General features: G+C 34.7%; 3 protein-coding genes across 3 annotated transcripts; 1 reads left to right on the top strand and 2 right to left on the bottom strand.

The window, feature by feature from the left end:
* Positions 1 to 2,269: 2,269 nt before the first annotated feature.
* Positions 2,270 to 3,162, bottom strand: LOC102578039 (early light-induced protein 1, chloroplastic). Its single transcript, XM_006489402.4, has 2 exons — positions 2,910 to 3,162; positions 2,270 to 2,810 (listed from the first exon to the last, which is right to left on the bottom strand). The coding sequence occupies exons 1-2, from the start codon at positions 3,063 to 3,065 to the stop codon at positions 2,388 to 2,390; spliced, it is 579 nt and encodes a 192-aa protein (XP_006489465.1). The 5' UTR covers positions 3,066 to 3,162; the 3' UTR covers positions 2,270 to 2,387.
* A 533-nt stretch (positions 3,163 to 3,695) lies between these two features.
* On the bottom strand, positions 3,696 to 6,629 carry LOC102626740 (perakine reductase). Its single transcript, XM_006489403.4, has 7 exons — positions 6,451 to 6,629; positions 5,496 to 5,666; positions 5,140 to 5,343; positions 4,853 to 5,025; positions 4,635 to 4,731; positions 4,332 to 4,485; positions 3,696 to 4,123 (listed from the first exon to the last, which is right to left on the bottom strand). Exons 1-7 carry the CDS (start codon positions 6,508 to 6,510, stop codon positions 3,948 to 3,950), a joined length of 1,035 nt encoding a protein of 344 aa, XP_006489466.1. The 5' UTR covers positions 6,511 to 6,629; the 3' UTR covers positions 3,696 to 3,947.
* A 4,016-nt stretch (positions 6,630 to 10,645) lies between these two features.
* On the top strand, positions 10,646 to 14,040 carry LOC102627026 (transmembrane emp24 domain-containing protein p24beta3). The gene is made up of 4 exons (XM_006489404.3): positions 10,646 to 10,944; positions 11,661 to 11,847; positions 12,086 to 12,193; positions 13,778 to 14,040. Exons 1-4 carry the CDS (start codon positions 10,726 to 10,728, stop codon positions 13,909 to 13,911), a joined length of 648 nt encoding a protein of 215 aa, XP_006489467.2. The 5' UTR covers positions 10,646 to 10,725; the 3' UTR covers positions 13,912 to 14,040.
* The last annotated feature ends 586 nt before the right edge of the window (positions 14,041 to 14,626 follow it).

The following is a 14,626-nucleotide window of genomic DNA, read 5'->3' as shown; positions in this document are numbered from 1 at the left end:
TAAATACAGTGATAATTTTATAAATAAATGAAAATCAAGCCTTGATAATCTACCTGATCGAATTAATATCATCTTTGACATTGTTTAAATTATTTTATTCTCGAAAGATAATCAATTTAGGAATGACAAAATCTAAATTGAAGTGTAGGTGCATCCAAATCTGAATCCACATTAATTTTTCAGAATTCAGAAGTTGGTAAATTTATACAGATTCTAAGCGAATATTCTTGATATGTGGATCCGCACATTTAAAACATTTATTTACAAAACTATAACATTTTACCAATATAAAAAATAAAAAAATAATAATAATCATTCAATACTAAACAAATCTAGAATAAATATTAATAACAATCCAAGTTAATAGCACCACAAATGACAAATTTAAAATAATATAAAGTACTGAACAAATCTAAAATAATATAAGATAATGTTTATGCATACTTGGGTGTGTTATCCTATTTATGTGTGATGTGTTTTTAACTTAGGGCTTATATTTTCTTATATATGTCTTATTTTTTATTTAATTAAATTTTTAAAAAATATGCAGATCTGAATACCTAGTTATCCATCCTCAATATCCACATCTTGATTCACATTTTTTATTATGCAGATTCCGATCTCTGTGGATGCAAACTAGATCCCAATTTTCTTGTCATCCCTAAGCAAAAGCTTTTCCTCACAATTAGTTTCCTGTATAAGAAGGATTCTTTATTTTCTTCATATTTTAGTATTCAGAATTTTCTCCTCAAACTCAAGGTTTAGCTATTACTATAAATTTTAATGTCACAAAGGCTAATTCTTGAGCAATAAATCAGACTTTCAGCCATTGACAAATTCGGAGGTTTAGCTTTTCCACACAATTAGTTTCATGTATAAATACATATTTGATATGACTTATTTAATATGTATAAGTGTTTATTTAATCTTATAAGCTCTTATCATAGTTTTTTTTTCTTGTTTGGTTATTTTTTTAATAAAGATTTTGAACCTTAAATAAGATATGTTATCTCTACTAGTAAAAGCTCAAATTTTAAACTTTTATGGAATAGAGGTTGAAAAACTTTTTTTAAAATGTTAAAATATATAAAATATCCTCTAATTATTTAAAAATCTTATTTTATTTTTTATAATATAATTTTAAAAAACTTGTTTATTAAAATAATTTCCTAAATTTTTAATAAAAACTTTTATTGAGAACCAAACAACTAAAATTTTTATAATAAAAAACTCTATTAACTAAAGCTCTACTTAAAAAATTATACCAAACGGAATTCAAGAATGACTCTTTATTTTCTTCATATTTTAATATTCGGAATTTCCTCCTCAAACTCAAGTTTTAGCTATTACTATAAATTTTAGGCAAATGCTAAGTTACAATAATTGTAACATACATTCTTCATGTGAACCACACAAATTATGAGTCCTATAATTTTATGTGATTCACATGAGAAATGTATGTTACAATTATTATAACTTAGACGCTCCCTAAATTTTAATGTCACGAAGGCTAATTCTCAAGCAATAAATTAAACTTTCAGCCATCGCCAAATTCGGAGGTCAATTCCTTCGAAGCGATTAAAATTAATTTTCTTAATTTTACTTCAGCTTTTCAGTTAGAGCCATATGATCTTAATAATAGTTTAGCTGGTTGGCTTCTTGCCTTATAAAGCACTAACAACATTCAGTTTCTGCAAATGAGAATTCAGAGAACAGAGATAGGCTCAAACTCAGGATTGCACCATACCTCTAGATGAGCTCATATCTTCAACAAACACAACATATGAAACCAAAAAAATAAAAATAAAAATTGTTAAGCTTCCATAGATACTTCAGTTTATCCTTTTGCACCTGTTCTTATTCAACTAACTTTTCTACTTCAAAAATGATCCGATGTTGTTACGTTAATTACTGTTTAATGTAAATTAATGAATATTAGCTTTAAAATTGCCAGCTCCCTGAGTGCGACACAAATTGCATAGAAGAATTTTGTGGCCATGGTAAAAAAATTACAAGTATTCCACAACTGGGTGTGGCACTCTTGGGCTCGTAGCAATGAACTTGAGGGCACAAGTTTAAGTCTCAACTCTTAACTTTGTATTAATCATGAATATGAGTAGAGTACACATCTTTTTTTATCTTCAAAAAAAGATACATCTCAATATTGTAATAAATTTCTGAATTATCATAATAATATTAATCCATATTTGTTCCAGTAAACTTATGACTGTATGATTAGATATTAGTTAGTAATAAAAGGAAAAAAAACTAGAAAATGGTGGTTGAATTACAGAATGGCATGAGAAATAGAGATTTAATTACAGTAGGATCTCATACATTAATTAGTTAAAAAAAATACAGATCTACAGATCTAAACAAAATTAAGCTTAAACAAGGGTGCCACCCTTAACAAACTCGGTGAAAGCCAAAGCAACAAGGCCCAGCATAGCAAACCTCCCATTCCACAACTCAGCATCCGAAGTCATGAACCCATCCGATTTAGACTCCACGCTGACACCTTTAAACAAAGGAACCAGGGACGCAACCGTGAGCAAAACACTGGTCCCCAAGAACCAGGCAACCCCACCGTCTGATAACTGGGCAAACACATCCTGACCCTTGGATATCTCCACCCCCAATGCAGCCACGAACCCAATCATCGCAAGCCTCCCGTTTATCCTCTCCGGTGCCGGCCCGCTGAACGCAAACACCTCAGAGAACCCCGTGCTCATCCGCGGCTTCTTTGGTGGCTGAGGCTCAGCTTTCGGTATGGTTGGTTGATCATCTTTCTGCTGCTGCTGCTGCTCATCCTGTAAAATTATATCAATACCCCATGCAATTAGTAAAACTGTTATTTCACGTTAGGTAAAGCTCTGCATTTCGTATTGTGGAACCGTGGCTTCACTTACCTCTGCCGTGCAGCGCACGGATAAGTTGACATTTCTACGCAGACTAGGCAAGTACTTGACGGAGGAAAGTTGGTTTGCCCCGGATCTCCTGATACCAGTCACACGAGCTGCTACAGGACTTGCCAGCATAGATTGAGTAGCAAGTGATGCGGCCATTTTTAATTTATGAAGTAGAAAACAGAACAAAGTATAATTCGGGAATTGGGTGCTTCAGGTCGGCGGGTTCCTTGTTTGCAATTTCTTGAGACAAGAGAGCAAAGTTTGCATGGTATATATAGTAGGTTGGGCTGAAGACTGAAAACCGAAAACCGAAGAGAGTGGTGGATATTTCGGTTCCACGTAGTCTAGATCTTTCTTGAAAAGTTAATTCGTTCACGTGGGTTTGCTTTGTCCACATGTAATGGAAGCTTGTGACGTGGCCACTTACTCACCAGAAACATGTCACTTCCAAGATTTTTGAAGTGCTTCCTACTTCTAGTGGTTCATCTCATACCACGACATGTAGTTCTTGTTTCTTAGTTAAAGACGTAATTATTTCGTCACATGGTTTGCTAGTCTGATTTCTTTAGCCAGCTCGCTTGTTTCCAGCGATGCAATTTGGCAGTCTGCATGCGTGCTTTGGTTTTGGCCGTCGTTACTTTACTAACTAGCAATTCATAAAGTTGACGAGTTCTCTCACTGCGTCAGATTCACAGGGCTAACGTGCACTCAGATGAACAGAAATGACCAAGACTCCAGAGACGATGATTGTGCTACCTTATTGCATGTATAATTAAGCAGCAGAAATGTGTGTAAACCGTCAAACTGGATTTGTTCCTGTTATTGTTTGTCAATACAACGTTCAATTTTACAAATTAAAAAAAAAAAAAAATTCCGAGAACAGATGTTCGAATTAAGGGCTAATCGCTAATGTACGAATCAAGCATTTACACGAATATTTCTTGCTTAATTCTCAATAAACTACACATAAGAAGGAAGCAAGAGATGAAATGACATGCCTCCATAGTTCCACACCTCAGTTTAATCCACTTGGAATATTTACTTTCTAGGAGTATTTGCAAATTTGTACCCATAACCAGACAAATTACTGTAGTCTCTATGGCCACCAACTTCGTCAACAGGAATGGTCTTGCAAATTTCTTTCAAGTCCTCTTCTTTAAGCTTCAGCGCCAAAGAACCAATGTTGTTATCAAGGTTTGTAATCTTAGTTGTCCCTGTATAATATGAAAGTGAAAAGTAACAAGTCATGCAAGAACCAGCTAGAAATCCCACAGCAGAGTAAAATTTACATTCATTGAAATATTATTTATCTAGAAAAGAGAGGTATGAATGTTATACCATTCTTTTATCAAAGAAAATTGAAAAGCAAATCCAAACATGTTGAACAGGTCATTTAGAAGAATTTAAGAGCCTAATATATACCGGGAATAGGGACTATGTCATCCCCTTGATGGAGAAGCCACGCCAAAGCTAATTGAGGGGTAGTACACCCATACTTTGCAGCCAAGGTTTCCAAACGCGTATATAAAAGTTTGTTCTTCTCCAAGTTCTCTCCACTGAACCTAGGATGCATTGCCTGTGACAGAAAATAGAAAACAGCTTCAAAGAGGAAAAATGTGAAATTGTGAAACAACGTGTGCCTGTTTACAAACTGGAAGAATAGAAAGGAAAGTCAAATGGATAAAATTGTAGATTTAATTATTAGATTTGCTTTGTAACACATACCAAAATACTCTCACTGGGCAAGCTTTCCACAACTGCCTTCCCAGCAAAGAAACCTCGACCAAGAGGGCTATATGCCACTATGCCAATACCGAGCTCTCTGAGGAGAAAGGTGAAATATTACTTAACATCTGTAGAACAATAGCAATTGCCAGGAATTGAAAATAAAAGCTTCCTGGAGACAAAAAGAAGGATTGTAAGGTAAAAATATGTGAAGAAACCTGCAGAGAGGAATTATATCATCTTCGATTTCACGAGTCCACAGCGAGTATTCCATTTGTACAGCTGTTATGGGATGGACAGCATGGGCTCTTCTTATTGTGTCTGCACTGGCTTCAGACAACCCAATATATTTTATCTTTCCCTCCTCTACTAGCTTCTTGAGTTCCCCCATCTAACACAACATCAAATTCAAACTTTATCAGATCTCAAGATATTAGCTTAATTAACATAATAGAATGAACAAAACTCAATGAACAGGAAATGCATATAACAAAATAATTCTTACCGTATCCTCTATTGATACTGAGGTGTCCACACGATGCTGATAGTAGAGATCAATATAGTCTACATCAAGTCGCTTTAGACTGGCTTCACAACATTTCCGTACATATTCAGGTGAGCCTTTTACCCCAATAGAAACCCCATCTAGCATAAAACAACCAAATTTTGTTGCTAACTGAATCTTATCACGAGGAAGCTGCTTTAAAGCCTGTACATATGAGAATTAGATTTCTTAACCAGTGTATACTGTCACCATTCTCTAAGCCTTGTGAGCTTTAAAATTAATTGTGTGCTCTGTCAACTTTGGGTTTATTTCAGATCAGTTATCAGATAATTTGAAGTTGAAACCGAAAATAGTACCTTGCCAACCATGATCTCATTGTCATGATCAACCCCATAAACATCTGATGTATCAAAAAGGGTGATACCCCTATTAAAAGTTTCCTTGATGATTGAACATCCGACCTCATGGGAAAGAGGTTTGTTGTATATCCCAGAGAGTCCCCCACAGCCAAAACCCAATCTGGAAACCTGAAATCATGATATTATTAGGAAAAGCTTTCGATACACACACACACACTCGTTTATTTGCCTAACCTCATATTAGTTTCAACACTTAAAATCCACTCCTAAATTGAAGCTTTCAATCTAAGAATTTGGTTCATCAAATGTCCCCTTAAATTACTACTTTCTTTGATCCTATCCTGCAAAAGTATCCATATCGGGCCACGTAATGTAGAGAAGGAACAGAAATCATAGTAAATAACCAACCCATTGTCTACCAAACAGGTTGGATATTTAATATTTCCATACAAACACTTGCGTAATGCAATATACAGACAGAAACGTAAAAGGTACATCTTTCTCTTGAGTCGATCCTTCATTCTTTTATTATTTTAAAATTTTATTTTCATTTAGTGTCAAGCAGTACCAGCTATCAAATTCGTCCATGTTAATTTGATTCGAGCTGTTTCACATGGAGCCTTGAACTTCAGTCCTCTCTACATATATCAAGCTGTGCAACATCCTAGATAAACAGCTAAAAAATAAGACAACTAACACAGCCACTGTTCAGCAAATAGACTACATTTTCACAAATTCAAACCCTTACAACTTGCAAACTATACCCACAGATAAAACACACATGACAATTCATCAAACATCGATGCCAAGGAACCATGGCAGGACAGAAAATTGAAGCTAGCATTTGATTAAGCAAAAATCTCAATTCCTAAGTGCAGTGTATAATGGGTGCGACGAACCGAACCTCATCTTGTTGATAATTACAACCAGAATGTTTGCTATATTAGCTTACCTCTAAACCCTGACTGCCCAATTTCACTCTCGGAACATGGACTTGAGGCTTCTCCTCCATTTTTACACAGAAAGTAGATCTTAGCCGCAGACTTGCAGAGACAACATAAAGAACCTAACAAAAAATTAGACTTACCAGCTCTCATGTTCAGTGAGGGACCAACTAACAACCCACCAAATAGGCAAATACCACATGGACAGCCCGTGATTAGATAACATTTGTTTTCATTTTTATTTTTATTTTTTTAATAAGCCTTCCTCTCATACAAAAAATGTTATCGGCTTCACCTTTGAAAGATTTAATAATTATGTTACTCTTCATCAATTTTCGTGAAGCGAAAAATTTTGGAAAATTTACCGATATGACCGCTTTCTAATTTTTAATAGCAAAAAATACCACATTTTAATTTTTCTTATAATATTAAGTATTTACAAGATTTTTAGATTAAAATACTCCTAAATTCTCAAAACTAAACAAACACAATATTTTGCCTAATATCGTCCAAAAACATCTCTTATTGCCCCAAGCCCCCAACTACGTCCAAAAGAGTTGCTTCACTTTAGGCGTTTCTTAAATTCCGGCGAGTTCATTCACTTCTAGTGGTGATCTCCTTTACTTTTAGTGATGATTTGTGTAAGTTATAGTTTGATTCTAACAAGTTCCTTCACTTTTGATTTTGGCGGCTTAGGTATTTTCTCGATTTTTTTAATCAGTTTAGATTAATTTTTGTTTAAATTGTTTGGTTGATTGATCATCGATCATTGTTAATCATTAGGATATGTATTGGGTATGAAAATATTATAAGTTTCTTATGATTAAAATATCTAATAAATGTCACATGCTTGTTTGAATGCCTCTAAGAAATTATTGATCTAAATTTAAAGTTATTTTGAAGTTAAAGAGACGGTTGGTGTGTCGGCCAATCGAGAATGTGGTGGTTGGTTATGTTGCCCAAAATTTGGCCATGCCAAGCTTGGGCAACGCAAGTGGCTTCCCCCCATTGCCCAACCAAATGGCCATGCGCGGCATGAGCTAATAGTTGGGCAACGCAGGCGACACACCCCTTTCACCTAGAAAAAGCCCAAGGCATGCATGGCCATTTGGTTGTGCAACGCAGGCAACATGCTTGCGTCACCCAACCAAGCATATGGGCGACTGTAGATTCGCCCATATATAGAACGTGACGACTCTGGAGTATTTATGTTAACATACGTGTCTTATTTAATGTTAGATCGTACACCTAATTTCAATAATTTGGAGATTTACTTAAGAAGAAGATTGTTATTGATAACTCGCTCGATTTTTTTGAAAGTTGCCTCTAAGCAATGAACAACTCTTTACCACAGAATCTAAGCAATGAACAACTCTTTGGAAAATCAAGCGGCAAGATGTGTCGCCCAGGCGGCAAGATGTGTCGCCCAGGCGGCAAGACGTGTCTCTCGGGCAACAAGCCTGTCGCCACACATGCCGTCACCCATTTTATGCTTGTGACATAGATTGTCGCATAGGTGACACATCTTGTCGCTTGATTTTTCCAAGAGTTACTTATTTATTACAAAATCAAGCAATGAACAACTTTCTCTAGAAAATCGGGCGACAGGCTGGGTCGCCCAGGCGATGAGTCTATGTCATACAAGATCACATATTTTACTCATGGTGACATAGTCTGATGCTCGATTTTTTCGATAATTGTCAATTGCTTAGTTACAATCAACAACATGACACCATTAATTATCAACATAATAAACTTATTCCAAATTAGATAATACAAGTTAGAAAATTAAATTAAACTTCAAACGCACTATTAGACACCATTACTATGGATTTATCGGAAGGGGATTCTTACACTTCTTGCGGTTATGGCTGCTCCTTGCACCGATCGCAACTTATAGTAGATCGAGGGATATCCTCACCAGTAGATGGTATTCTTCGTGTTTTTCAAGTATCAGAAGAAGAAAGTACATATGGTGGATTGCATCTTTCTGAAAACAAAATGCAGTATCTTTTCCATTCTCGTACTCCATACGATCATCGTTCAAAATCTCCCATGCTCCATCAAACTACAGCCTAAGCACAACTAACTCCATTAACATGATGCAAAATATGATAATACTTAATTAATAACACTCCAAACAATAATATTACTATATTAATTAAATAATTAATTATCAACAAATTCAAGTGATTCGGGTCATAGCACTATCGCCCAAGTGACAGAAAAAGTCACCCGAATAACAAGTGATTGTATAGCAACACGAGCACTAACCATCTAACATGCAATATCCTATCGTTTGGGCAACAAGTGATTGTCGCCCAGGCGACAAGTCATTTGTCGCGAGGGTGACAGGTACTTGTCGCCTTGATTTTGGGTTTCGTCTTCAATATCGTTCAAAACCCATTTTCATTGAATTTCACCATGATTTTACTAATTTATAAATCTATTGTACTCGCATTATAATAAAATAAACAACCGACCTTTTGTATAAAATTCCACCTAAAAAAATAAATAAATAAAAGTTAAAGAAATACCAACCTTAACTTATTATTATTCTTTAATTTGTTGCTTGATTTTATCTTTAATGCTTAAATAAATATTTTAGTTTGATGAACGTGGTGAAATGTGGGTTTTGTGACAGTTGGATAAATAACTTTGTTTTATGAATGTGAGAGAGGTGAAATAGGGAGTGTTTTGATGGGGTGTGAAGAGCTTCAGATGTTGATTGGGAGTTGGGGTTTTGTTTGTTTAGTTTTAGCGGTACGTTGGTCTAAGAACCTTGTAAATGATTGCTGTCGTAAGAAAATTATAATGTGGTCATTTTTTATATTGACAATTGGAAGGAAGTCAAATGGGTAAATTTCCCAAATTTTTTTTTCGATGGATATAAACCACGAACAGTATATACAGAGAAATAATATATAATCATTGCGTTATGGTTGTGATGTTATCATCGAGCTGTGGTGCCGGGTCGATCACATGATGAATACATACAACTAAAACAAAGCTCTCGAACTTGTTTGATTCGACTTTACTTTGTTTCAGTTCAAAGTAAAAATTTTAATTTGTTTCGGTTCAACAATCAAAACGACATGCAGATAAGTATAGTATTTTCTTAATAACGTAAAAAGCAGCAGTTATGTCAGGATAAAAAACAAATCTGGCTAGGGAGAAAAATCAATTAATTAAATTAAAGTTCGCTATTTAGACTAATCCTCAATTAGAAGATTTAATTTAGATGAATGGGTATCCGTTTAATATTAATAATGAGAGTTGTTTCAATATGATAGGGATCCATATATATCCAGATTAAAAATTCATTAATAATCAAATTTTCCTATTTATTATATCCATTTTAGGCTATAAAGACAAAGAAATTATACCTGTCTTGTCTTTCATTCCAAGTTTAATACAAAATACTAAATTAACGGTTGTTATTTCAAGCACTATGTTTAACTTAAGGCTTCATTTTATGTAGCTTTTTGGATATAGATTATTTAAGTAGAATTTTAGTTGTTTTCACCTAAAAATTTTAGTTATTTGGTTGTCAATTAGAACTTTTATTAAAAATCATAAAATTACTTTAATAGATAAATTTATGAAGTTATGATGTAAAAAGAATGAGATAAGATTGTTAAATAAGGAAATGATATTTCAGACATTTTAACATTTAAGAAAATCTTCTTAACCTTTATTCCTAAAACCTAAAATTTGACCTTTTATTACTAGAGACAAAATAACTTGTTTAATTTAAAAAAAAACTATTAGAAAAATAATCAAATAATAATAAAAAATTTTAATAAGGGTTTATAAAATTAAATAAGCACTGCACTTATAACTGTTTGATAAGCCGTACCGAACATGTACTAACACAACATCAAAAAAATTGATGATAGAAAGATCAATGATTATTTTCTTTGGTTATGGAATGAATTAATAAGTAATATTTTTAAGTTATTAATCCATAATGCCACTTTAATTTATGTATACTTTTTTTCAATTGTAATTTTCCTCTTTGAATTGTAATTAATTTTTAATACATGGGATGATCGAGCAGCTGCTCACAATGTAACTAAACTCAACACTCCAGTCCAATGGGCCAAGTAATTCGACAATATATAATACAATGAAAAAAAGCCATATACGATGTCGTTTTACTGAATACAATTAAAAATTATTCAATATAGCAGAAATGTAAAATCATTTAACTAACAGTTCCATCTCTGCTCTGCCTCAGCTATCGACGTCATCGGTCATCACGCAGGATCTCAAAATCAAAGATGGAGAAGAGACAGAGACACAGATATGTAGCGACGTACATGATCCTAGCTCTTTTAATGAGCTTGATCGGCCGTCTGTCGTCTCTCTCGGTGACGGTAAATGACGTGGAATGCGTCTATGAGTACGTCATCTACGAAGGCGACACCGTAGCGGGAAATTTCGTGGTCGTTGACCACGACATCTTCTGGAGCACCGATCACCCCGGCATTGATTTCACTGTATGTATGGAGATTCGCGCCGTTTTATAGTTTCACTGCATCGACTTGTTTTATTAATGCATGCTGTTTTGGTTCGATTAGGGTTAAATAAGTATAGTTTGACGAAATTATGAACTTCTTTTGCTTCGACATTGGATTTCACTGGTGAAGTTTGCTTCCTTTTAGGGTTTTGAGTTTAACTTAAAACTTGCATGTTTGGCTTAAAATTCATCAATATTTAGTCCATAAAATTCAATTTTGATTTGATAATTTTATTTTGCATAGTTTTGGATATTGATTTGTAGGTTTAGAGGCTGAGGCTTTATACTGATTATGCAAAATTACAAACTTGAAATGGAATAGTCATTGATACATTGATTTTGAACAATGGTGGAATGAGCAATATGTGCATAAGAACTTGGAAATTAAGAAATCATTAGTGTGGTTGTTTCTTGAAATTAAGGGTTTACAAAGTCCTTCTAGCTATCTGTTTAGGTTGACTGTACGGATTATGAGCTGTTCTGCTTTGGGAACCTTGGTTTTCTTCTTGTGGTCATGGAGTCTCTATACATATATGACAATCGCCAATATTGTGGTTTATGAGCTGCATTTGTCTTATGTATTATTTTGACACATTGAGCAATTTACCAGATAGCGACACTATATGTTAGAGTGGATATTAGATTGATTTATCATATGTTAGTCGAGCATTTTTATCATCTTGGGTTTTCATGCAGGTGACATCTCCTGCTGGAAATGTTGTACACACTGTTAAGGGGACATCTGGAGACAAGTTTGAATTTAAGGCTCCACGAAGTGGGATGTACAAGTTCTGTTTTAATAATCCATATTCTACACCAGAAACAGTCTCTTTCTATATTCATGTGGGCCATATTCCCAATGAGCATAACCTCGCCAAAGATGGTCAGTTCTGATTCCTGTGTTAATATTCTTTTCATTGTAGTATATGGTAGTTCATATCCATGTCTGTATTAATTCATCCTGCGAATATCTGCGATACACAGTGGTTCAAATTTTATTTGTGCATCCTAAATTGCTTGCTGAATGTTGTTGACTTAGCAACATGTTTGAGGCTGGTGTGTATTATTTATAATTCCCTATTTTGCTTTATCTCTGACACATATTTGGTTATGTATTGCAGAACATCTAGACCCAATTAATGTGAAAATTGCTGAGTTGAGGGAGGCATTGGAGTCTGTCGTGTCAGAGCAGAAGTACTTGAGAGCACGTGATACTCGACATCGTCATAGTAAGATGTTTCATCTCTTGGTTTTTCGTCCCTCTTCAGTTTCCTGGATTGTATCATAAATCTATATAGCCAAGTTATTTTGTTGATACCTCTGTTTATGATTCGTGTGCATATGTGCAATATTGCTAGATTAGCAGTTTTCATATTCCTAATGTATTTGTATACACATTTCTGATCTATTAGGGTGAGAGTCTTAAGGGTTTTATTGGATAGTCAATGTGAGTGATATTGATACAACCATGTGCCTGCACGCACAAAGTTTCATTTGCATCAGTATGTTACACAGAAAATCTCATCTTTCTAGTATATATTGACATGCATAATGCACTTGTTCCGTAAGATATCTTGAATTCTTCAATTTCAAATTAGTGACTGGCACATGCGAACTGCAGTTTCTTGCGAATGTATGTCAACTGTCTGTTTTGGGTGTCAACTTGCTTAGCCGGTAGAGGCTCTACTTTTTCTACAAGAAAACTTGGATGGAATCGAGTTTACATAGAGATAATGACAGAGACGACCTCCAATTCTTGTAGTCCAATAACACTAGTGAACCAACAATGCAGTTGAGGGCATAAACTAAAACTCTTACGGGGTTGAAATGGTTACAAGTGACACAATGACATTTTTTACCCTTAGTTATCTAAATTACTTTTATTTTTATGACTGTCCAAGAAGTTGCTTGGTGAAACCACAAGGAGGCTTAAAATGACTCTGCAATCATATAGGATTTCAGCAACCACCTATCTTTTCTCTCAAATGCTCTTCAGAGGGTTCTGATGTGCTAATGGTGTCTATAGGACGATTGTCTAAGGAGCTATGTTTGTTCCTACCCTCTTTCTGTTGTGTTTTTCGAAGTATCAGGCAATTCTCTGTAGATTGTAGTCCATGGAACATTTGCCTGTTCCATCACCAGGGAGCTCACCATTTTGTTCTTCATTTTTCTTTTAACGGTTGCCCTAGGCAATGCAATTTTAGTTATTGTAGTAGGTGTCAATTGATGGTTACCTTTGAACAAGATCTTATTTAGTTTCATTTTATTTCATCTTGTTCATGTTTGATTGAAGGAATAGGGTAGACATATTGGAAAGTGATTTTATTACCCCTTGTTCTAGCATAATTTAAAGTTTCACCTTGATATGGCAACCCTGCCTCTGCGTTGGGCATTGTGGAAACGATAATCTTATATAAATATTCAGTGAAAGTCTCGTTCCACTCACTGTATTGAGCAATACTGTGGGTAGGAATTTGTCTTTTTTTTGTTTTTCCGAAGTTTGAATATCAAACATTAATTTAAAAGTTCACTCTCTGACCCAAAAAGTAGAGTAGTGCGTCAAGGTGGGTGATGATGCGGCGTACCCATCCAGGATGGAAGTATATTTTTTTATTTTCCTTTTCCGTGGGTGGTGATCTCTCTAGTTCAACAAGGACTTTTTAGTTAGTTTGTCTTCAGCATTTTTGTTTGAAGATACAAGTTTCTCAGTTCGAATACCTTTATCTGATTTCACAATGCTTTGAAGTTTGTACCACGATGTAACCTCCTATTGATTATTACTTACATGCCACATTTTGTATTTTTCACTGCAGCAAATGAGAGCACAAGAAAGCGTCTTTTAGGCTACACAATTGGAGAATATGTTCTGCTGGCCATGGCAAGTGCCCTTCAAGTGTTGTATATCCGCAAGCTCTTTAGCAAGTCAGTTGCATACAACCGGGTTTGAAGCACCATATAGTTATTTGTCTGTTTAATTAACAAGAGGATGAATGTTAAAGTTCAGGAAAATGTGTGAATTCTGCGGAAACTACACCCTGCGTTGGTTTATATTATTCATTTCCAGCACTTCACAATAGATTTGAATTTTGAACGTGAAGAACTAGCTAAATTTTTTTTTTATGTTACTTTCTTACCCTATCTTTGTATAACTCCGAGCGAGATTCACGAAGATTGAATCCTGCCTACGATTACGGCGAGCAATTTAGCAGTGAGGCAACCGAGGTCGTTTACATATTCATTTCCATTTAGGTTAACATAAGCTCCATTTGCGCTGATTTAATATGTTATTTGATAAAAGAAAATTGAATTCATGACTTACTCCGAATGTGACCATCATTGGAGATTATAGAATTCAAGTCACAGAAATCTATGCTTATCAAAGCAATTTGGATAATTAAGAAAACCACAAAGGTCCAGCAAACTTCTAGAGAGATGAAGAAAAATGTTTCCACGTGGTGATTCATTTTAACTAATTATATACCCAAACGCGTAGCAGGAGGCTGACTGGCCATTCCCTAGATTCATTTGACCAAAAAGCGTATCATTCATATGTTTCCCACCGACCTACTTCGTGACACGCCATCACCTGGCTTATGGATAAGCTCCAACTTTTAAATAATTTTATTGTGAATAATTTTAATTCTGAAATTGTAATTACAAAT

This window comes from Citrus sinensis, chromosome 1 (assembly GCF_022201045.2).
Source record: "Citrus sinensis cultivar Valencia sweet orange chromosome 1, DVS_A1.0, whole genome shotgun sequence".
NCBI lineage: Eukaryota > Viridiplantae > Streptophyta > Magnoliopsida > Sapindales > Rutaceae > Citrus > Citrus sinensis.
This window is presented reverse-complemented; position numbering and strand designations above follow the sequence as displayed.